Below are 23250 nucleotides of genomic sequence, written 5' to 3' on the forward strand. Positions count from 1 at the left end.
TATCCAGCTTCTTCTCCACTGTAATCCCCAGGTCCTTTTCTGCAGAGCTGCTGCTTAGCCAGTCAGTCAGTCCCCAGCCTGTAGCAGTACAGGGGATTCTTTCTTCCTAAGTACAGGACTCTGCATTTGTCCTTGTTAAACCTCATCAGATCTCTTTTGGCCCAATCCTCCAATTTGTTATCATCCTTTATCCAAAGAGGCTCAGTGACTTGCCGAAGGTCACACAGGAAGTCTGTGGCAGAGCCGGGAACTGCACTCCGGCCTCCCCACTCCCAGACTAGCACCTTAACCATTGGCCCATCCTTCCACTTCACTTCCGCTCTGTCAGGCCTCTCTGTCCTTTGCACACTATGTGCCATCGCCTGGGAGCCCATTGCTCTGTACTGCAGACGGTCATGGAGATGGAGGGCTGGAGCCCTTATGCTGAGACACTACATTGTGGCTGGTGTCCTCACAGGGCTCAGCCTGAGTGGTAGGCATGGGGCACCGAGGTAGATTGAAACCAAGTTATTACTGGTTTGAAAGACTTGGCGTTTCCTATCCAGAGACAGCGCCCCCCTGGCAGAGCGAACAGAACCGCACGCTGTGCTGGGAGCACCAGGCTGGGATTTGTTCGATGCACCCTCAGAGTTACTGAACGCTAGTCAATCGCTACACTGGACCTGTGGGATGAGAGCCATCAGATCTCTGTAGTGTGTGCGTGCACACGCGCGCCTGTCCTCCAGCCTCTGAATCAAATCCATGTGCTGCAGACACAAGCAGTCGTGTGTTCTTCACACATAGGCAGCAAAGACTAGACCCCCCCCTCGCCTTTCAGCTCCAAACACACACCACTAATGGAGAAATCTGGCTTCAGAGAGTGGCAGCTAGTCCCCTATCCTTTCTGTCAGTTTAGCCACAGAGAGGGATAGCTCAGTGGTTTGAGCATTGGCCTTGCTAAACCCAGGGTTGTGAGTTCAATCCTTGACGGGTCCATTTAGGGATCTGGGGTAAAAATCTGTCTGGGGACTGGCCCTGCTTTGAGCAGGGAGTTGGACTAGATGATCTCCTGAGGTCCCTTCCAACCCTGATATTCTATGATTTCTACTGCTCACTCAGACACATAGCCAGGATGTTATGGTTGCATTGCATGCAAGTACGCAGTGCCAGCTTTATCTGGAGCATCCCACCACTTCAGGGAAAAAACTGCTCTAGAAATGCAATGGCCTCCCGCTATCGCACACCAAAGGCCAGGCCAGGTGACATGATGTCCCTTGTGCCAAGGAATCCCAACCCTCCATCCAACGACTATGCCCCAGAAGGAAAACCCTGGGGAATGACCATCTTGGTCATAGGGAAGAGGATACTAAGAACTGATTTCATGGGCAGACAGGTCTGTGCATAGCTGCAACAGCTTCCCTGAAACTCAGCAGGCTTCTTGCTGATGACCCGATCCAGCATCCAGTGAAGTCAATGGCAGAGCTACCATTAGCTTCAGTGGTGCAGGATTTGATCATGTCCTAAGGGCTTAAGTCGGTCAAGATCAGACACGATATGAAATTTAGATGAAACGCCACAACCAGTAAAATCCTTCTATGCCCTGCATTGCTCTCATGGATTGTTCTCAGGAGACAGATGGATCATGCTTCTTAATTTTGCAGAGAGATCCCGTAGCTTACCCTTTCTACATGAGATAAAGGGTCCATCACCTGGAGATCCTGCTGCAGGAGAGGAACCTTATATGGCTACTCCAGGGCAGTATTTTGCAATGGCAACTTTAGCTGAGCCAAGACACTTTTGGTAATGGCCAGAATTAGATTGAAAAAGTTTGCATCTGCTCTTTGGTCAGTCACTGACCACAGCAAAGAGTGACTGCCCGAAAGCAGCCATGTTCCATAAGTTGTCCTGTTTCACTTAATGCTGCTTAGCCCCTTTGAGTTCAAGGTGATGTCTGTGAACTCTCCTGTCCTTTTTTCCACCCCTACAGGGAACAATTAGCTAGTGACCATTTGCGAAAAGGAACAGGAGGGTGATACTGACCGGGGTCTCCCATACAACACGGATGGGGGCATATGAGTACCTGGATAGGCAGAGACGCAAGGAAAAGCATAAGTAGATCTATATTGAAATCTGCTTAGCCAGCAGCCCTCACCAATAAGGAGTGTTCATGATGGGTCAGCACGAAGAAGGGACACCACCACCAAGTCAGTAGATACCCACTGTGCTGCTGCTTCTCAGACAGTCCTGACCACTGCTGGGTCTTTAAAGACCCCATGGTACTGTTTGCAGTAGAACACTGACCAGACTCCAGCTCGGGTGACTTCACACTGCCCTCCCGATTTACCTGGCTGTAGAACTGTTCTTAGGCTCCCACTGATAGGAGGGCAGCTCCACACCACCAATCAGCAGCCACTTTCCACCCCAGAGGTGGCTGCATTCCACTCGTTCCTGTGGCTTACAATTTGCACATCCATTTGTAAAATGAAAGGCACTCTATAAATGGAAAACAACTTTCTTGTAACAAAGAGATCCTCACCATTAAAGCCTCAACCCATGCACACACAATAAAATACAGCTCAGATACGAAGCCTTCTAGGCTGAGAATTGTGCTTTCAAACTGCTGACTGAGCCATGCCCACCAGGCCCCCTTCTCCCCCCATGCAGGTGGCCTGCCTCCCTCCCCACACAGCAATGGGAGCTAATTGCTTCTGCTCATTAGCATTTGACAAATAACCACAGAGAGAGAAAAAAGGCCCCTGCAGGATATGAACAAGCTTAGGCCTTCACTGCCATCTGACTGCACCAATCGAATGTGTCATTATTTTTCCATTCTTTATCACCCGATCTCTTCTTCCCCTTCGAGCAGAATCAGCGTGCTGCTCCTTCTGGGGGCTCTTGCCAGCTCAGCGTGGCTGTGCCGAAGCACAGGCAGAGACTGAATGAATCGCGATGAAAAGGCAGGATGGGACTGATGTGTATCGGTGGCAATCCCTGAGCCTGGGGGAGCAGATGTAGAGGGGAGTGTGCATGTGTGTGTGGGGTGGGGGCACTCTGCATAAAGGTTCATGAGTTTCCTCCCCACCCAGATGTGATGAGCTTCCCCTCAGTCACCAACTACCCATCCCGTTGTCAGTAAACTCAACAGCTGCTGGGGTGGGAGAAGGAAGTCAGCACAGGACCAAGACAGAGCCTTGCTAGCCAGTGCTACCAGATCACAGATAGAAAGATGCATAATGGACCATAAGGTGCTGAGCAGTTGGTTGGTCAGTCAGCAGAGCCACAGGGAGCACAGGCCCAAGCAGTCAGTGCCTTGGGCAAAAGTTCCATTTATTTAACCAATAAAATCTTGGTAATTTAGGGTTCTGGGCACCATGATCAAGGATTGAGTTAGGGGCTTGTGATTTGACTTAGCTGCTCATATCCCGACTGATACAGGCCCCTCAGGGCTCTTCAGTGAAGTCTTGCTGCTGCTTCGAAGCCTGTCTGCCTGGGCTGGGAGATTTGCTTCCAGCTGCAGTGTAGACATCCGCTAAGTGGAACGTGGGTGATACAGACAGGGACGCAGAAGCAGCTGTCTGCCACAGACCCCACCCCAGAAGAGTGATCCTCTTTCAGTGACAGCTGAGAAGTAAAGACGATATTTACTGAACTCTGATTTCTCCTCATTTTCCTGCCTGGAGCAGTATTTTCCTAACCTCCCTCCCATGGTATCAGAGAAATCATTCTACACTTTGCTTCCTAAAAATTGTGCGTTTTTACTAGGGCAAAAGGGTCACCATGTTCCACACCAGAAGTGGCTGCATTTCAGTGGTGGATGAAAAATCTCAACATGCACAGTCTGGGATCCATAGGGATGAAAGAGACCGCAGACGTTTAATTATTTACCCTTTTAAACACACAGCCAAGTACTATCCTTCAAGTTCACAGCCTTACCTCCTCACTTCCTTAGACGAGAGAAGACCAGGTCCCAGGTGAAGCCTGAGTGGTGCAGGTTTCCAAAAGAAAAGCCTCAGGACAGACGTTTAGGGGGTTTGTTCTCTAGGGTTTCTGTAACCATGAACATAGTCATTTCACTTAGGGCCGAGACTTAATAAAACCCTCTTCCAGGAAGAAATGACTCTTCTTAGCAATATCTATTCACCTGTATTTGACTGGTGATCACAAAAAACAGAAGCAAAATGTGAATGGGCCTAAGTTATCCAAGTGACCCCATTCCAAGGCCTGACAACAGCCGATAACAGCAACGCACCTATTGGCACAAACCCTGCAAGGCCAGGGCTATGGCGGAGCCGTGCACGAGGCCGCAGGGGCCAAGCAGTTCCCCACAGGCCTAGCGGGAAGGTTCCATGGCAGTTGCAAGCCGCTAAGCGGGAGGAAGCAGCAGCCATTGGTTGGGAGCCGGGTGAGCAGGGGAAAGTTTCTACCCTGGAACTAGCCAGCCCTACCCCCATCACAGCAAGTCCAGTATGCGGCCACGTAGGGATCCCAAGGGCACAGCCTCCTGGTAAGCAGATGCAGCCGTAGAGAGAAGGGGTGGAGGGAAGCAGTCTGGACATGGATAAAAATCTCCCCTCAGAGCACCTCAGACTAGTGCCTCATGCCTCATTACTGGGCCCCATGTAACATGCATCCCTGCTCTCACTCCCCCTTCTCCATCCTCATCCCTCCACCTCCCTCCCCTGCTCTCAGCTCCATGGCCTGGGTTGGTCTCAGTGCTCTGCCACCTTGACTCTCTGCCTTAAGCACCAGCCCTTTCAAACAGCCCCCCCTCTTGCAATCGCACCTCATTCCCGCCTTTGCCTCAAGCCCACATCCCCAGGCTGGGGCTTGTTTGCCTTGCCCAGGGCTGGGTGCCATTGTAGTAGCCACTGGAGTCTTAGCCCTGCCGCTCCCTCATGGTGTCATCCCCACTAGGACTCTGTAGAAATTAGAGTGACCAGATGTCCTAATTTTATAGGGACAGTCCTGATATTTGGGGATTTTTCTTACCTCGGTGCCTATTACCCCTCACATTCTGTCCCAATTTTTCATACTTGCTCTCTGGTCACCCTAGCAGTAATGTTCCAGCAGGAAGGGTAGGCAAATCAAAAGCAATGGGGCAAGGAAATGGCTCCCCCACCCCAAGCATTGCTGGCGTTCCAGAGAGATGCAGCCGAGCTCGGGGGAAGGCAGGCGTGATCTTCACCCATACTACCCTTGTCCCTGCTGTGTTTCCTGGGATGGGAACAGACCCTTGCAGCGGTTCTGAAAGGCCAGGCCCAGCTAGAGGTGTTAACGAGAGGACAGCCAAGGGGATTGTTTCTCTCTCCTCCCCGCACATCGGTCACTGCCTTTCATTAAGGCAACACCAGCCCTGGAGAGGCTACAGCAGGGCTTTTCCATGTGGCTTCAGGCACTGCCACTGTTCTCCACCACCCTTTTGCTGGTGTTTTCTGAACATGTCTCCTTTCAGGAGTCTGGTTTATTAAGGTAACATTCAGACACCCACAAATCTCCCCCTCCAAACCCACCTTCCATCCTAGCTAGCTCAGACCCTTGGTGGAGGGTTCTTAGTGCTGGCTTCACTAATCTTCCTCCTAGCAAACTCCTCTCCCTGCAGCTCTGCTCAAGCATACCAGAGAGTCACACTGGCCTTATATTTCTCAGCAGGCCTAGTGCTCAGTCACATGCAGCCATCCCATTGGCCCCCCTGCCCCTCTCCATTTCCTTCACCTGGGGAGGCAGGCTACACCTGGCACAGGTGATGCTGAACCTCATCCATCTTAAAGGGCCAGCTGCCACTGTGAGAGCTGCATTGCTGGGGTTTGTTGTGACCAGGTTAATAATAAACAATAATAATAATAATAATGATGATATCACCACCAATAATAACAGGAAGACATAAACAGCCGTCATAACAGGCTCAATACGGCTCCCTGGTTCACTGATGCAACTCCACTGACTTTGATTGATGTGCACCAGTGTCACAGACAGCAGAATTTGGCCCAGCCTGTTGTGTTTAGATGTCATGAAGCGATGCACCGTTGCTGGCAGTTTTCTCCCATGCCGAGGTCTGTGGCTGGCTATAGGTAGCTGTAAATGACAGATATCTTGGAGATCTTTCTGTTTGTTGCCCACCTAAATGTGGTTGCAGTTTTGATCAGCCCTAATTAAGTGGGGGAGAGGCCTTTCTCAGTGCAACGTCGCACAGGAAATCCAACATGCTCTAAAGTGGCCACTGATTTTGGGTGCCTCTGTTTTTTGGATGCTCAACTTGAGACACTTCAGGCATGTGGGGATTCTCAGCACCTCTGCAAAATCAGGCCCAAACTGCCACCCAACATTTAGAGGCTGCTTGAAAAATCAGGGCCTGATTTTAGCAGTCAGGGGGAGTTGAAAGTGCCTAGCACCATACAGGTGCTTGCCTGGTATGAAGGGTTATAAATAAAGCCTCACAACACCACTACAAGATGGGGACAAAAATGCTGTACCTATTTCACAGAGAGGGAAACTGAGGCATGGGGCAGCTAAGATCATTGCTCAGGGTCACATGGTGAGACAAGTGGCAGTGTTAGGAATAGAACTCAGTACCACAAAATATCTTTGAGGCCAAGTGCTTAGCAGGGTTGAGAAAAGGACTGGACATGTATAGAGATAACAAACATTTCCCATATCCTGGGGCCAACACGGCTACCACACCACTGCATACAACAATTTCCATAGTTATATTATAATAGTAAAGATTAAACACAAACTTTGGAAGGGATATAACCTGCATGCATCAGGGCCTAATTCACTCCCTAACTATTAGTGGTCAGGAGGTAAATTTAACTAGGGACGAGTTAGTCCATAATTGTTTCCTGCAGGGTTTCTTGCACTTTCCTCTGACACAACTAGTATCAGCCACGGTTGGTAACAGTATACTGGACTAGTTGGACCCTGGTCTGAACCGGTCCAGCAATTCCTGTGTTCTGAACTCAGATCTCCTGCCCCTCCAATCTCTGTATCCTCCCATTTCATGCATTTGGTTAAAGGGGCTTCACAACGCAAGCTGAATTTTGCTGAGCCTGACACAGTTTAATCTACGGCTTGTACCCAAGTTGCAAACCTCCCTGACTGTTTCCTGCTGTGGTTTCCTGCAATGGTAAAACGCCTCCTCTGCTCAGCCTGCTTTCCCCTTCGGTTGTCTGATGGCCCTTTCTGGGCTTCAGGCAGATAAAAAACAAATAGGTCAAAAAAGCTGGTGGCCATAAATCCAGCTCCCTGGGCAGGCATCTCCTTGCCTTGCTCCTGAGCAAAGCAGGAGAGCTGTGGCAGGATGGCATCTCTCCAGCAATCTTCCTCCATCCCCATTCCACATACGCTAGGCCAGTGGTTTTCAAACTTTTTTTCTGATGATCCAGTTGAAGAAAATTGTTGATGCCTGCAACCCAATGGAGCTGAGGATGAGGGATTTGGGTTGTGGGAGGGGCTCAGGGCTGGGGCAGCGAGTTGGGGCACTGGGGTGAGGGCCGCGGGGTGGGGCCAGGAATGAGGGGTTCAGGGATTGGGAGGGGGCTCTGGGCTGGGGCAGGGGGTTGGGGTGCAGGAGGGGGTCAGGTCTCTGGGCTGAGGGTGCAGGCTCTGGGGTGGGGCTGGGGATGAGGGGTTTGGGGTGCAGGAGGGGGCTCTGGGTTTGGGGGTAGCTCAGTGCTGGGGTAGAGAATTGGGGCGCTGGCTTACCTTGGGCAGCTCCTGGTCAGCGGCGCAGTGGGGGTGCTAAGCAAAGCTCCCTGCCTGTCCTGTCACTGTGGACCGCTCTGTGCCCCGGAAGCGGCCAGCAGCAGGTCCGGCTCCTAAGTGGAGGCTCGCAAGCGGCTCTGCGTGGCTCTCACCCACAGGCACCATCCTGCATAGCTCCCATTGGCCAGGAACATGGGAATGCAGAGCTGGTGCTCAGGGTGAGGGCAGCGCATGAAGCCCCATGGCCCCCCTGCCTAGGAGCCGGACCTGCTGCTGGCTGCTTCTGGGGTGCAGCGTGGTGTCAGAACAGGTAGAGACTAGCCTGCCTTAGCCACGCAGCACCGCCAACAGGACTTTTAACAGCCCAGTCAGCAGTGCTGACCAGAGCTGCCATGACCCAGTGCCTTCCATTCCGTGACCCAGTACTGGGTCACAACCCGCAGTTTGAAAACCACTACACTAGTGTGTGTCATTTATACAGTCCCTGCCTAGGCCACACACTACCAGGGTGTGGCCAGCCCAACTCAGAATGCCATATGACCATCTAAGTCCTGGTCCTTTCTGTGCCAGCCTTTAATGTGCAATAGGTCTGTCCCTCAGTCGACCAAGAGGCCTGGCCATTGGGACAATTTAAAATCTTGTCGGTCTGTCTGTATCTGTCATTCATCTGATACACGATCAGCTCTATCGGCCAGGGACTGTCTTTTTGTTTTGGGTTTGTACAGCCCCTAACACCATTGGGTCCTGGTCTCTGACTGGGGCTCCTGGGCACTATGATACTATGACTACTACTACTAATTAATAAAGAATGTGTGCAGAAGAGCAGAGACCAGACCCAGCGACCCAAGGAGTCAGGTTGACTGTATTTTGAATGTGACCGAAATGTTTGTGGAAAGAAGACGCCAGCTCAGCTCTTCTCATGTCACGCTACATCCTCACCAAAGGTCAGCTCCCAGGGAACCGGTGCGCCTCCTGGAGCTCACTGGTATTTCCGTTAATTAATGGAAACTGACCTTGGTCTGTGGGTGGGATTTAGATAACTTGATACCAAAACCAATAGCGCAGATAACAGCTCATTGGTGGAGGAGACTTGTCAAAGGCTCAGCCGGCAGTGTGACATGATGCATTGGGTTCCTACTGAGAGCTGGCTCTACCGGGATAGGTGGTAAGTCCCTTTCTGGTATTACTCTGCCGTGAGTCTAGGGGCCTCCAGTCACATTTGCAGACTCCAGTTTGAAAAGGGCGGAAGAATTGTACGGAATCCAATCTGCAACGATGGATTGTCACACTGGAGTCACAGCTTTTTCTGGGTTGATAAGCACAGAGGACTAGGCAAACTGGCCCAGACCATTTGCCATCTAATGAACAATCTTTGACAGGGGCCACTGCCAGATACTCTGGTGGAAGATGCAAAAAATTCAGCAACAGATAGGAAAATCTTCTTCTTTACCCTTGTCACTTGGCGGTTGGATTATGCCTAGAAGTATGTTTTAGGCTGCATCAGGCGAGGTATTTCCAGCAAAGATAAGGAGGTTATACAAGTACCGTTATACTAGGCACTGGTGAGACCTCATCTGGAATATTGTGTGCAGTTCTGGTCTCCCATGTTTAAGAAGGATGAATTCAAACTGGAACAGGTTCAGAGACGGGCTACTAGGATGATCCGAGGAATGGAAAACCTGTCTTATGAAAGGAGACTCAAAGAGCTTGGCTTGTTTAGCCTAACCAAAAGAAGGCTGGGGGGGGGGATATGATTGCTCTTTATAAATATATCAGAGGGATTAATATTAGGGAGGGAGAGGAATTATTTAAGCTTAGTACCAACGTAGACACAAGAACAAATGGGTATAAACTGGACACTAGGAAGTTTAGACTTGAAATTAGACAAAGGTTTCTAACCATTAGAGGAGTGAAGTTCTGGAACAGCCTTCCAAGGGGAGTAGTGGGGGCAAAAGACATATCTGGCTTTAAGACTAAGCTTGATAAGTTTATGGAAGGGATGGTATGATGGGATAGCTTAATTTTGGCAACTGATCTTTGATTATCAGCAGGTAAGTATGCCCAGTGGTCTGTGATGGGATGTTATATGGGATGGGATCTGAGTTACTGCAGAGAATTCTTTCCTGAGTGCTGGTTGGTGAGTCTTGCCCACATGCTCAGGGTTTAGCTGATCGCCATATTTGGGGTCGGGAAGGAATTTTTCTCCTGGGCAGATTGGCAGAGGCCCTGGAGGTTTTTCACCTTCCTCTGCAGCGTGGGGCATGGGTCACTTGCTGGTGGATTCTCTGCAGCTTGAGGTCTTCAAACCACAATTTGAGGACTTCAGTAACTCAGATGTAGGTTAGGGGTTTGTTATAGAAGTGGATGGGTAGGGTTCTGTGGCCTGCTTTGTGCAGGAGGTCAGACTAGATGATCATATTGGTCCCTTCTGACCCTAAAGTCTATGAGTCGATGAGAAGCATCAGTGTTTTATATCCCTTATAAACTTGTATCCTGTCTAGTGGAACTGTCAATGTTCTGACTACCCACAGAACTGTCTAGTACTTTTTTAAAGGCCTGTTAATCTCTTGGCAGATCAGTAGGTTGAGGTAGTGAGTTCCAAAGGTCAATTATGCATTGCAAAAAACGGTATTTCCTTTTATCATGATCTACAGGAACCTCTCCGGAGAGAAGATTTTGGGTAGTAGGGGGCTTTTTAATTTAGACGATAATGGCATAACTAGATCCAGTGACAATGTCAGGCTGCAATTTTTTAACAGTGAGGATAATTAACCATTGGAACAGCTCACTAGGGGATGTGGTGGATTCCCCATCACCTGAAATCTCTAACTCCAGACCAGATGTCTTTCTAAAAACCACACTCTGGCTTAGCCAGAAGTTAGGGGGGTGATACACAAATCACAGGGTAGAATTATCTAGCCTGTTACGCAGGAAAGGAGATTAGATGATTAGGATCCTCCCTTCTGGCCTTAGATTCTCTTAATTGACCCTGCGGTAATGGCTTGTGGGCAGATGGCTGGAGATGGTGACACAGGCCCTGCACTCCGAAGGGGTCGTCTGCTAATAGTTTCCCTTGTCCATGGCTGCATTGCAATGCAATGTCTCAATGAGGAATTCTGCTTCCGTTCCCTAGACCCAGCACACGGAGTGTCTGAGCAGGTCTGAGGAGCCCTGGTCAGCGTACGAGATGCCGGATGCAGCCAGCCACCTGCCCTTCTTCTACGGCAGCATTTCTCGGTCGGAGGCCGAGGAGTATCTCAAACTGGCGGGCATGTCGGACGGCCTCTTCCTGCTGCGCCAGTGCCTGCGGAGCCTGGGGGGCTACGTCCTCTCCATGGTGCACAACCTGCAGTTCTACCACTACCCCATTGAGCGCCAGCTGAACGGCACATATGCCATTGCGGGGGGCAAGGCGCACTGTGGGCCGGAGGAGCTCTGCGAATTCTACTCCAAGGATGCCGACGGGCTCTGCTGCACGCTCCGCAAGCCCTGCAACCGGCCCAGCGGTGTGGCGCTCCAGCCCGGCGTCTTCGACAGCATGCGGGACAACATGGTGCGCGAGTACATCCGGCAGACGTGGAAATTGGAGGTACTAGCTGGTCCCAAGGCAAACGCTGTATTCAGACCCCTCCGGGGGGACTTGCGGTTGCTGGTCACAACGTCCCTCAGCTCCTCCTTCTTCCATTCATCTTACACTGACTCTTCTCTACCCCTTTCCACATGCTCAACACAACTGGGGCTCCTGCCATTTGGAAAAGCCCTACTGAATCTTCCTCCTTTTTTCCAGTTCCCTCTGCAGAAATAGCTCTGATCCTTTGCCTGTGCCTTCAAATTCCTTTCTTCCTCTGCTCCAACTTAACAAGACAGGGCCTGTCTGTCCTGGGTGGCCATTGCAGAGCTCACAGGATAAGAGAGGGGGGCTAGTCCCAGTGTCCTTAGCCTGGCTACTGTGCACTCAGCCCAAGTTGGCTATGCTTCCCGGGTGCTGTACGGAACATGTACAGAGCCAGATCCTGAGATGTTTATTCTGCTTTTCCTCAGTTCTTTCATCACTGAAGTCACGGGGAGTTTTTCTTGTGAACGCAGGAACTGGTGTATCGAATCAGAGCTAGCTACATATCCATTTATTCCAATTATGAAATAACTGGAATGACACCTGTCCAAGGCTCTTGGCAATGGACCACACAACAGTACATGCAGTTTAGAACTCAGCAGCATTAATCTGATCACGTCCGCAGGGACCCCTTTCTGCCCTTCCTCCTCCAGGAAGCACACCACAAGCCTCCTCCCCAAATCCTCACAAACAGGCGGCTTTTGCAACATGTCAACTAGGTTACCAAGTTCAGGCTATTTCAGACCAAAGAGGGAAGCAAGTTCTAAAATCTCTAGGCCCTCTCTGTCAGGCACCCCCTCTCTTTTGCAATGAGGGATATCCAGCCCGCAGGCCCCTGCTGACTACAGCTGTGGCAGAATGGCATTGGGAGAGAAGAGATCCCTTAAGTAGGCTGGTCCTTGGCCATTTAGGGCTTTATAGGTCATAGGTTCTATCAGTGAGAGAGGCAGTCTGGCCTCGTGGACAGAGCCCCAGACTGGGATCTGGCCACTTGGGTTCTAGTTCCTGCTGTGCTGCCAGCTGCTTGCTGTGGGAAAGTTACGTCACAGCTCTGTGCCTCCATTTCCCCATGTATAAAATGGGATAATGCTACTGCCCTCCTTTGTAGAGTGCTTTGAGCTGTATTGATGAAAAGTGCTAGTAAAGAAGTATTATATTAATTATTAGTATGACCCATTTGCTCCAGTGTCCTGTCTTCTAACAGTGACTGGGACCAGAACCTCCACAAGAGCAGATGCAGTAAACTCCATAATGGACAATTATAAAATAACCTGCTCATATGGGTAACTTCTCCCAGCCCCCAGGCAGACTGACTGGCTTATGCCTTATAACCTATGTCCTTTACCTAATTTTACCCTCTGTCTAATTTAACTGCGGATGTACTTGTTATCCATAGACATTTCCAAACCCTTTTCGAAATCTGTTATGCTCTTGGCCTCAATGAGATCTTGTGGCAGAAGGTTCCGCAGGCAAATTATAATAATGTGAAGACATACTGCCTTTTATCAGTTTTAAATTTGACACCTTTGTTTCATTGAACGTCCCCTTGTTCTTGTATACCAAGAGAGGATGATTAGAAGATTCCTCTCTACCTTCTGTTTATTATCCAATACTTTGTATACGTTATTACATCCCATCTTATTCACCTCCTCTCCATGGAAAATAGTACCAGATTTTACAGTCTCTCTTCATATTAGACTATTTCACGCCCCTGAACATGTTGCCCATTTCCAAACCTCCTCTAATTTTATTTTTAGATGGGGTGTGTGACGGGTTCCCTGGGGTGCAGCCTGGGACTGTGGGACCACTGCCCCCTGGATTCACTCCAGCCTGGGCTGTCTCCCACAATGCCTTGCTAGTGACCAGCAGCAACCTCCTCAGGCGCTATGATCACTCAGCACAGCCACATGTGGAGCCCCATACCCAGCTAGATTGCATGAATGCTCCCAGAGCCACTCATGAATCACACAGAGAAAGGCACCAGAGCCAAATCCCCCCAGCTCCCAGCACTGTACCTCAGGAATATACCGTTTTGCACTGCTCCAGATGGGCAGTGCAGATTTATTAATTGGTTCACCACTTCATCACTGGAAACTGGACCTATACCAGCCTTTGTCAAACCCGAGCAGATTTGCTACACACTTCATAAAAACTCACTGATAAAGTTAAACAAATGTATTGACTATAACAGGTAGATTTTAAGTGATTTTAAGTGATAAGCAAAAAGTCAGAGCTAGTGACCAAAAGAAATAAAATACAAGCACTCAGTCTAACCTCTCAACCCCGTTAGACTGGGCAGCAACTAGATGAAGCAGTTTTTCTCACCCCACTGGATATTGCAGCCCTTAATATACAGATTTGTTCCTTAAACCTGGGCCAACCTCCTCTGCTGGAGTCTTATCTTCTCAGTGTCTTAGCTGCTTGCAGCGTAGGTGGGGGCAGGAGAATAGGCCCAGTATGCTTCCACTGTGTCTGTTTTATACCTTTAGTCCATGTGCTTGGAAAACACAAGTCCAGATGTGACTGGGTGGGCCTTGCTAAGTCTCTACGCAAGGCTGAGCAATTCCCCTGGTTTGGCCTCGGGCAGGTGAGTCATTGCATTGTAGCTCCCTTGCTGGACAATTGTTGTTGATGGGTTGATTGATACCCCACTTGGGCCTTGGTTACTTCCCTTGCTGTTGCCTCTGGGGAGCTAATGTCTGGCTGATTCCCCAACTTACAGCATGTTTTCGTGACCACCATACAACACAATTCTCATAACTTCCTATGCATTAAGGATATACACACATGGATGGAGAAATGACTTTCAGCAGGTCATAATCTTTCTCCTGATACCTTACAAGGCCTGCTTTATATGTAAGGTATCAGAGGGGTAGCCGTGTTAGTCTGGATCTGTAAAAGCAGCAAAGAGTCCTGTGGCACCTTATAGACTAACAGACGTATTGGAGCATGAGCCTTCGTGGGTGAATACCCACTTCGTCAGATGGATTAAGGTGCCACAGGACTCTTTGCTGCTTTATATGTAAGATCACAATTACACATAAATGAGGAATATGGGGTTACATGGTGCTCCTCCAAGGTACAGAATGTCACCTGGTGACCAGAACTGCACACACTAGTTCAGACGCAGCTGCACCACTGATTTGTATAATGGCATTACAGTAATTTCAATGTCACACTCCATCCCCTTCTTTCTGCATCTTAGAAATTTTGCTTTTTTCAACCTCTGGTCCACATTAAGCAAAGGTCTTCACTGAACTATCCATTACGATGCCGGGGTCTTTTCTTTTAGTTGATTCAGTCAATTTAGAACCCAGTTCATATTATTCCCTCCAATGTCCATTACTTCGCCTTTGTAACAAAGAATTTAATCTGCTATTGTGTTTCCCATTTCCCTAGCTTGGTTAGGTCCCTCTGAAGTTCCTTGCCAGTTTCCACTGGTATAAGTGTCTAGACTTCAATGCAGTAATTCTGTGATTGACAGTGGTGTGAGAACAAACTAAGGCCTCAAAGAGTTAATATGGTCCTACCCACTGTTCTAACAGAAATAAGCCCTTGCAATAGGGTTGCCAACCTTCTAGGATTGTCCTGGAGTCTCCAGGAATTAATCTTTAATTAAAGATTATGTCATGTGATGAAACCTCCAGGAATACGGCCAACCAAAACTGGCAACCCTGCCTTGCAACAGAAAGGCATCACCAAACCAATGGCTTGTCTATGTGATTATTATTAATAGAAATATCATACTACCTAGGAGCCTGGTCCCCAGTCCTGGACCAGGACCTCATTGTGCTAAAAATGAAAAGATATGCTCTGAGGGTGGGGTGGCAAAATTGCCTAGGAGATTTGGGTACCCATTGCCCATCAGAAATCAATAAATGCTGAAGGTGGCTGGGAAAGATTCCCAGCTTTAAAGCTGCAGTGCTCCCCAGGGTTCTTACCTCGTGCTCTGGTAGCCACCAGGTGCAATCCAAGAGCAGTCGTAGAGAGGTTTGGCAGGATGGGCATTATGCACATGCTGGGGCCTGTTTGGGTTGGCCTAAACTACGGGGAGGAGAGGGTGAGATCGATCTTCTCGTTGTGGTAGAGTACCGGAGTCGATGCTAGAGCAATTGGTGGTCGATTTATCGACCCCTGCGGGATCGATCACTGCCGTCGATCTGGCCAGTGGCATAGACAAATCCTCAGACACAGGAGATATAGGTGCTTCCATGCGAGTACAGGTCATTAATATAAAGTGTGCCATCTACAGGCAAATAAGAAAATGTAATTGTCCATACATTTGTGAGAGCCATAAACTTGCCGTGCACTGTGAATGGCTTCAAGATTACATTGCTCTTAACAGGGACTAGGGAGCAAAGTAAAGGGAGACAGAGCACCCAGGAAAGAGTTTAAAAGGGCTCTGGATTGACAATGGAAGACAGACCCCAAGACTTGTGATCTAAGAATAGTCCTCTTCTAAAGGCCACCATGACCTTCTGCTTCTCTCACCTGCAAGTCGGTGAGCTCTCTTCCCTTTCCCACAATGAGTGGCGAGGGGTGGGAGGGACAGTGACATCTTTGGATGATGGAGTCACTCTGGATTTAGATGGGAGCAGAATTCAGCCCAGCATTGCTCCAGTGGTGCCTTCAGCCAGAGCGTTATCGGTGACCAAGAGAGGGATTCTGAGGTCTCCTGAGAGGTCGCTATTACCTGCCCAAGAGGATGTAATAAAAACCAGCGCTGCCCTGCAGCAGCTGGCATGGTGCCTAGCGGTAGCTAGGTAGAATGGTCTCCCTTCTCGCTTCCTTGCAGGGTGATGCCCTCGAACAGGCCATCATAAGCCAGGCCCCTCAGGTCGAGAAACTCATTGCCACCACTGCCCATGAGAAGATGCCCTGGTACCACAGTAATATCTCTCGGGAGGAGGCTGAACGCAGGCTCTATTCTGGAGCACAGCCTGATGGAAAATTTCTGTGAGTATCCAAAGCACTGGGAGATACCTGCTCTGATTACTGTGACCTCTCCAACCCTGTTACGCCTTATTTGCTTGAGGGGATGTAGAGCAAGGTGTTGTCAGGGCTGGGCCAGCAGCTGAGCCCATGTCACAGTTCTGTGCTGGGAGATCGGCGAGGACAGGACCAGTGTGGTGCTCTGGGTCTCTGCCTTGAGATTAGTACCCATCCAGGAGATGTGACAGCCCCAGGATTTGGAAACCAGGCTTCTGGCCTGTTCCACGGGGAAACAAATCCCACTTTCCCATGGAAGGATGTGACCCATGTGGGAGGGGGTGATCTTTCCCAGAGCTCTGGTATAGGAGCCTTGTGAGGACGCATGGTGATTTCATTGGGCGAGCCCCAAACCCAGCCACTCTGACTCCCTCCTCCTTCCCACCCAGACTGCGAGAAAGGAAGGAAAATGGCACCTACGCGCTGTCCCTTGTCTATGGGAAAACAGTGTATCACTACCGCATCGACCAGGACAAGTCCGGCAAATACTCCATCCCCGAGGGAACCAAGTTTGACACGCTGTGGCAGGTATGATGCTTCGGGACACTCTCCCCAGCCTCCCCTCCCTCCAGTCAGGAGAAGGAGAGTGCTCTTGTCTCCGTCTTTTGGCTTCAATCACATTTCATATAATTGCAAATGTTCCAACCGGCTCTAGTCCTGCCGGCTTTCCTTTTGTCCTTGTTCTCTTTCCCTTTGTATAGTAACAACCCAAATCCCTCTCCCAGCCAGCAGGGTTTGTAAATACAGAGCAAAGAGGGTCCCGAGGACATAGACAGACTAGAGGAATTAATGGGCTAATGGGGCCTGTCTGCCACAGACCTAAGAGAAATAGTTACCATAAACCACAAATGTTGCCTGTAAAACAAAGCAGTGATTTTCCTCCCTCTCCTTTTCCCGATTCCTCCCCCAGTTGGTGGAGTACTTGAAACTCAAGCCAGATGGACTGATATATTTCCTGAAGGAAAGCTGCCATAATCCCAATATGCCGGCAGGTGAGTTGACTCTTAAGGGCAGGACTAGCTGCGAACATCAAACCTCGTCTTCATACTGGGGATCTACGGTAGCCCCAGGGTTCGTTCGGTTTTCTGTTAGATTTGCCCCGCTGTTCTCTTGCTTCCTGCCATATTAAATCAGATCACTGAGACCAGCTCAGTTAGTGTCCCGCCCCCTGCCCGAACTGTCTCTTTCTGGGATTTTTGCACATCTCTCTCTCTGAAGAATCAGGCGATGGCCAGTGTTGGACAGAGGATACTGGGCAAAAGGCCCTTGATCTGCTCGGGGACAGGAGTTGCGACATGGGCGTATTTCATAGCAGGCTCCGGCATTGGCCTCTCCTGGCTCTTGCTAAACTGCAGCGCAGCGTCACCCCGTCTTGGCCAGGGGCTACGATATGGGCTAACAGAGGGTAGGAGCTCAGCTCTCACAACTCCCCTCCTCTCCCATGGCTGGGGGGACAGCTCCCCTGACGGTTTCACTCCACATTAAGCACTGCTTTCCTCTGCTATCCAACTTCTGCCTTAGCAAACCAGCCCCCGCATCAGTCTAGGGCAGTGTCTGGCCTGCTGCTGAAAGGGGGGCGATATTTCAGATGAAGGCAAAACAGGTCCCTCCCTATGAGTGGCCTGTTGCGCAAAGCTGTACATGGTGGAAATGAACAAAGATAGGGAAGACAGCGATGATGAAGCCAGATCCAGAGATAGGACAGAGGGGGTCAAAGCCTCAGCTGGTGTATATTGGTTTAGCACCATTGGACCCAGTCACTGGCTTTCATTTCCACGCTGAGGTATCAGTCACCCAGTGCCCTCATTGAAGCAGGAAGGCCAAGGGTTCTCTGTTTGCCCCATGCCTGCTGATCCACTGCCAAGCATGTGGAACGGTTCTGGCTCTGTGTGCAGGGGAAGGGAAGAGGCTTATTTTGTATTTGCTTCTTTTCTGTCGCTCCCTGGCTGGTTTAGTCCCATTTTTGTAGAAGCCGAGTGAATCTCCTGCTGGGGAGCGGTGCCAGACTGACAGCCCTGGAATCTTAAGGCCTTTTATCCCCCCAGCGGGGTCAGTCTGAGCAGCAACAGGACAAGCTCCCCCCCACTGGACCCAATCAATACGCCTCCATTCTGGTCGGGAGGGACACACAATGTGGGCGCTCAGCACCTTGGACAATCAGGGCCACAACGTCCCAAGTCGGCCAAGAATTAGTGGTCAGTTAGGCCAACGTTGGCCTCTGGAGCTTGTCTAAGGTCACGGCGAGACAATGGCAGAGCTGGGAGGAGAGCCCAGGTTTTCCAAAGTGGCTCATGATTTTGGGCCCCCCACCTGAGACAGCTTGAAAGGGTCTGATTTTCAGAGGGCAGGTGCTCAGCACTCCCTGGAAATCAGGCCCCTTTAAGGTGTCTTAAGCTGGGCCCCCCAAATCAGGACCATGTCTAATCAGTCTCAGATCAGTGCCCTGTTCTCTGGACTGCAGTATGGGGCAGAGCTCGCTCTCCCTGCTACTAGCCACAGGGTTCCATGCACCCATCACCTCCCACCCACACCAGAGTCTGGGGGCCTCTTCCTCATTGACCCCACATTGTCAGAGCAGTATGAAGAGCCCCCAGTACGAGGTGGAATCAGGCCTGGGCAACAGAGGTGAATGGAACCCCCTTTGCGCCCAGATCTTTGCGCAGGGCAGCGAGCTAACATCTCTTTCCTGATTTTCAGCAACCGTTGCACCACTCCCGCCAGCCCACCCCTCTGGAAGCGTAAGTTTGAGGCTGTCTCTTCTCTCCGTCCCTCCAGAGCTTCTCATGTCCTTGCCTTTAACCTAGGGAGAAAATCCTGCCTTTCTCTGAAAGGCAGAGACTTGACTGGAATGTAATACGGGTAGCTTAACCCTGCGGCCATTCCCGCCTGGGGGGCAGAGGGGGAAGGGGGAGTGGCCAGGCACAGCTACAGCTGGAGATGGAAGCAAGCCTCTGCCATGCAACATGTGGGCCTGTAATTTGGGGAGTCCAGTTCAACCCCAGGCTGGTCTGCCTGGCAGAGGCTGGTTACACTCAGGCAGATCTTTGTGCCCCTGCTTCTCTGCCTTTCTGACTGCAAAGTGCTGCAGGCAGCCTCAGGACTCTGGGGTGGGAGACACACACTGGGGGGCTGAGGGACTCTCAGCGCTACTGGGCATTCGTGTACGTGAGTCTCAGTGCCTGGCTAATAAAGGACGATTCGTCACAGAAGGGTGCACTCGACTCTCCAAACAGCTCGCCCTTTCTTCCAGTTTTTGTGTCTAAGAATCCACCTAGGTACATCCACTTCCCTCAGCACTAGGAGCAGGATCTATAGAGTTACTGGGGCAGAGCTGGACTCCAGATTGGCAGCAGAGTACCTCCCACCAGACAGATCCCAGACTGGCTCAGGCCCATCTGCCCTGGGGGTGCACTCAAGCCATGGCCGGAGGAGAAAGAGAAGCTCCTTACCAGCGTTGAGATGGTGGCCTGGATCCCTCCTCCCCACCCCCTTCCTTCTACAGACTATGTGTGGGGTGGAAGGGACAGCATGATGGATGGGGCTGCCCTCTCTCTGTTTCCTTGGGGTATAGGCAGGGTGCACGTGTTCCCCAAGCAGATGCTGCTAGCTAGAAAGGTCTGCATATGCAGCAGCCAGCGAGTGGGCACCCAAAGGCAGTGATCTCATAAAGCCATAGGGATTATGGGAAGGCACTGGTTCTGGAGGGTCCCACCCTTCACCCCAATTGTTTCCCCCATAGGCACTGAGTTTTTCTTTTCCCCAGGGGGTGCGCCACTCTTGCTTTGCCCCACTCCCATTGCAGCTCTCCCCGAGACCCCTCCCCAAGGCCTAGGGTGACCAAACAGCAACTGTGAAAAATCGGAATGGGGGTGCAGGGTAATAGGAGCCTATATAAGAAAAAGACCCAAAAATCGGGACTGTCCCTATAAAATTGGGACATGTGGTCACCCTACCAAGGCCCCCACTCACTTCCTGCTTACTGCCCTCCCCCAAGCCCCTCCCGCAGCTGCCAATCAGCTGTTTGGCAGCACCTTGATCAGCTAATCAGGGGCACCGCCAAACAGCTGTGGCTGGTATTTTTTTCCCAGAGTCGATGCCTATGGTTTCCTTCATCTTATATTAAATGCATCATTTACTTGATCACTGTTTCTCTCCCAGGCCCAGAGACACCTGGGGGCTCTGAACACAGATGGATACACCCCGGAGCCCATAGGTGAGTAGCGCTGCAGGGGCCTCCCTTCCCGTCAGTACAGACCCAGGAGAGGGCGCCCCAGGCCAGCCGAGCTGTGGGACACCAGCCAGTGGTGCCGCATGTACCTACAGCTACAATGCAACCGAGCTTATGCACAATGCCTGGCACGTGAGCACCACCTTCTGGCCAAGAGAGGTGCTACAAGGCTTTCATCGCACTCAAGGCACCCTAGGACAAGCCAAAGGTCCCATTTGTTTCCCAGGGCCCCAAACCTCTTGCATGAATGCTATAAAACGGTCGCTCCCAGGAATAAACCTAGCCGAGCCCAGTCCTGTCCCTGCTTCCCCCGCCTCGCTACTATCGGTGGGCTCGAATCCACAAACACTCAAACACGTGCGTAATGAGACTTCAGTGGCACTGCTCACGTGTGAGGAGCCGTGCACACAGTAAGCGTGTTTAGGACCAGGGCTCGGGGTAGTAGGGGCACTGGCAGCTCCAACTCCACCCAGTAGTAGGGCTGGGAGGGACCAGCACAGGCTGGCAAGCCAAGGGAGGTGACCGAGAGGGAGGCTGGAACTGGAAGGTCAGCACAGGGAGGACAGTGGCCAGAGGGAACGGGGAGGCTCTGAGTTCTGGCAGGGGGCATGTGACCGATCCCTGGTCTTGTTCTCCTGTGGAAGGGCCAGGGAAATCGCGCCTCCTGCCCATGGACACCAGCGTCTATGAAAGCCCCTACAGTGACCCAGAGGAGCTGAAGGACAAGAAGCTCTTCCTGAAGAGGGACCACCTGATGATTGACGAGGTGGAGCTGGGGTCAGGGAACTTCGGCTGCGTCAGGAAAGGAGTCTACAAGATGCGGAAGTAAGCACTGTACAAAAGGAATGAGAAGGGGAGCATGGTTCAGACTGAGCCTAGGATAGAGATGGGTCAAACCCCTCCCAGGGCAGGGGAGTTTGGGTCCAGGGCTAGAGCAGATGCTGTAATGGGGTGGAGACAGGAGTGTCTGTGCTGATGGGGGAGGGGGTGGGGTGTGCATGGGAAAGCTCCTGGTGAAAGGTGCCACAGCGACTTCATGTGCACTGGGGAATGTGGGGCGCATTGGAGAAGCCAGCGATGGGAACTCGCACATTGACTGCCAGTACCGGAGGTGTCTGCCGGCCAGATGTGAATTCACAGGGGGAGCTCATGGTTTTAAGGAAGGCACCTTGATCCGCTAGATGGGGTATGGGATCAAGAAGGAGGAGACGGTTTCTATTCCTGGCTCTGCTACTGACTCCCCATGTGACCCTGGAAATGGTCCCACCTCTCTCTGTGCCTCAGTTTCCCCACCTGTGAAATGCTGCTTTGTAAGGTGCCTTTAGAAAGGGGGAGGGAAGAGATTAACTGCCCCCGATTGCACAGTATGAGACAGAATTTTTCCCTCAGTTGCTGCCATTATTTCTTTAGCTACCGTTTCCTGTCCTTGCATACTCGAATAGGGTTCCCCAAGGGCACTGCTGCAGGAGCACCTCAGCCAGAGTTAATCTGCGACAACCTGGCTTCACAGACCTGTAGCCCACGACCATAACTGGGAACGAGATGCCCTAATAATATCATTATTACCCCAGGCCTTGTAGATACAGCATATTGAGCCACCCGCTTTAAACAGTACCACTGTTCGCTGATCATGTTACTGGCTGTGATATGCTCCATCATCTGCAGCTTAACCCACCCCATGTGCATTTCTCCTCTTGCCCCCTGGCTAGGAAGCAGATAGATGTGGCCATCAAGGTCCTGAAGAGCAACAATGAGAAGGCCGTGAAGGATGAAATGATGAAGGAGGCACAGATCATGCACCAGTTGGACAACCCCTACATAGTCCGTATGATCGGGGTTTGTGAGGCAGAGTCCCTGATGTTGGTCATGGAGATGGCCTCGGGCGGACCCCTCAATAAGTTCTTGTCTTCCAAGAGGTGAGTTTCTTTGGGGTACTGAATAGCCATGGCTGGCTGATTCATCTCCCCTTCCGGGCACCGTCCCATCAGACTCACAGTAACGGCAGACGACTTGCTTTGAAGGTGGAGGGATATGGAAAAGAGTCCCGATAAAACACTAGAGAGTGCTCTGAAACTTTCCTAGAATAGTCTGGCTGTGGCACTTGTAGGCTGGGTGGGGGGAAATACATGGGTTCTTGGCACACATTTGGGGTGACCGTCAGCAAGCTGGTGGTGGAGGATCTATTGGCTGGCTAGTGGAACAGCTCGATAAAGTATTGTACTTGCTAGTGTGCACATATCATGGTCTTCTATTGTGTTTAACCAGAACTATGCATCTGTGTGTCACAGGCCCTGTACTGCAAATAGCTAATGGGAGATTTTCTTTTACTTTGGTTACTAAGGGCTGATGCTTCCAGAGTAGGAGAGTCCAAATTCACTGCTTACTGTGGCTGTTAAGCTCCGAGGGCCATGGTAATGACAGTTTTCTACTTGTCCAGGGATTTCTTGCTGTATCCTCCTCTCTTTCCTTTGCCCCAGAGAGGAGATTCCAGTGAGCAATGTTGTGGAGCTGATGCACCAGGTGTCTATTGGGATGAAGTACTTGGAGGAGAAAAACTTCGTCCACAGAGACCTGGCTGCCAGAAATGTCCTGCTAGTCAACCAGCATTATGCCAAGATCAGTGACTTTGGACTCTCCAAGGCTCTTGCAGCTGATGACAGCTATTACAAGGTGAGTGGAAGCACAGCAGAGGAATCACGGACCGGGCTATATCTACAGAGTCAGCCCGGATGGAGTCCAT

General features: G+C 50.8%; 1 protein-coding gene across 1 annotated transcript in view; it reads left to right on the plus strand.

Moving 5' to 3' along the window:
- LOC115638731 (tyrosine-protein kinase ZAP-70) overlaps window positions 1-23250 on the plus strand; it is a 45089-nt gene that overhangs the window by 16241 nt on the left and 5598 nt on the right. Inside the window, exons 2-10 of the mRNA XM_030540681.1 lie at window positions 10814-11269; window positions 16089-16249; window positions 16672-16810; window positions 17193-17274; window positions 18980-19020; window positions 20441-20495; window positions 21155-21335; window positions 22220-22426; window positions 22988-23180. Of these exons, the coding sequence (XP_030396541.1) occupies window positions 10868-11269; window positions 16089-16249; window positions 16672-16810; window positions 17193-17274; window positions 18980-19020; window positions 20441-20495; window positions 21155-21335; window positions 22220-22426; window positions 22988-23180 (1461 nt within the window). The 5' untranslated portion in view covers window positions 10814-10867. The remainder of the gene's footprint in view (window positions 1-10813; window positions 11270-16088; window positions 16250-16671; window positions 16811-17192; window positions 17275-18979; window positions 19021-20440; window positions 20496-21154; window positions 21336-22219; window positions 22427-22987; window positions 23181-23250) is intronic.

This window comes from Gopherus evgoodei, chromosome 22 (genome assembly GCF_007399415.2).
Source record: "Gopherus evgoodei ecotype Sinaloan lineage chromosome 22, rGopEvg1_v1.p, whole genome shotgun sequence".
NCBI classification, from domain to species: Eukaryota; Metazoa; Chordata; order Testudines; family Testudinidae; genus Gopherus; species Gopherus evgoodei.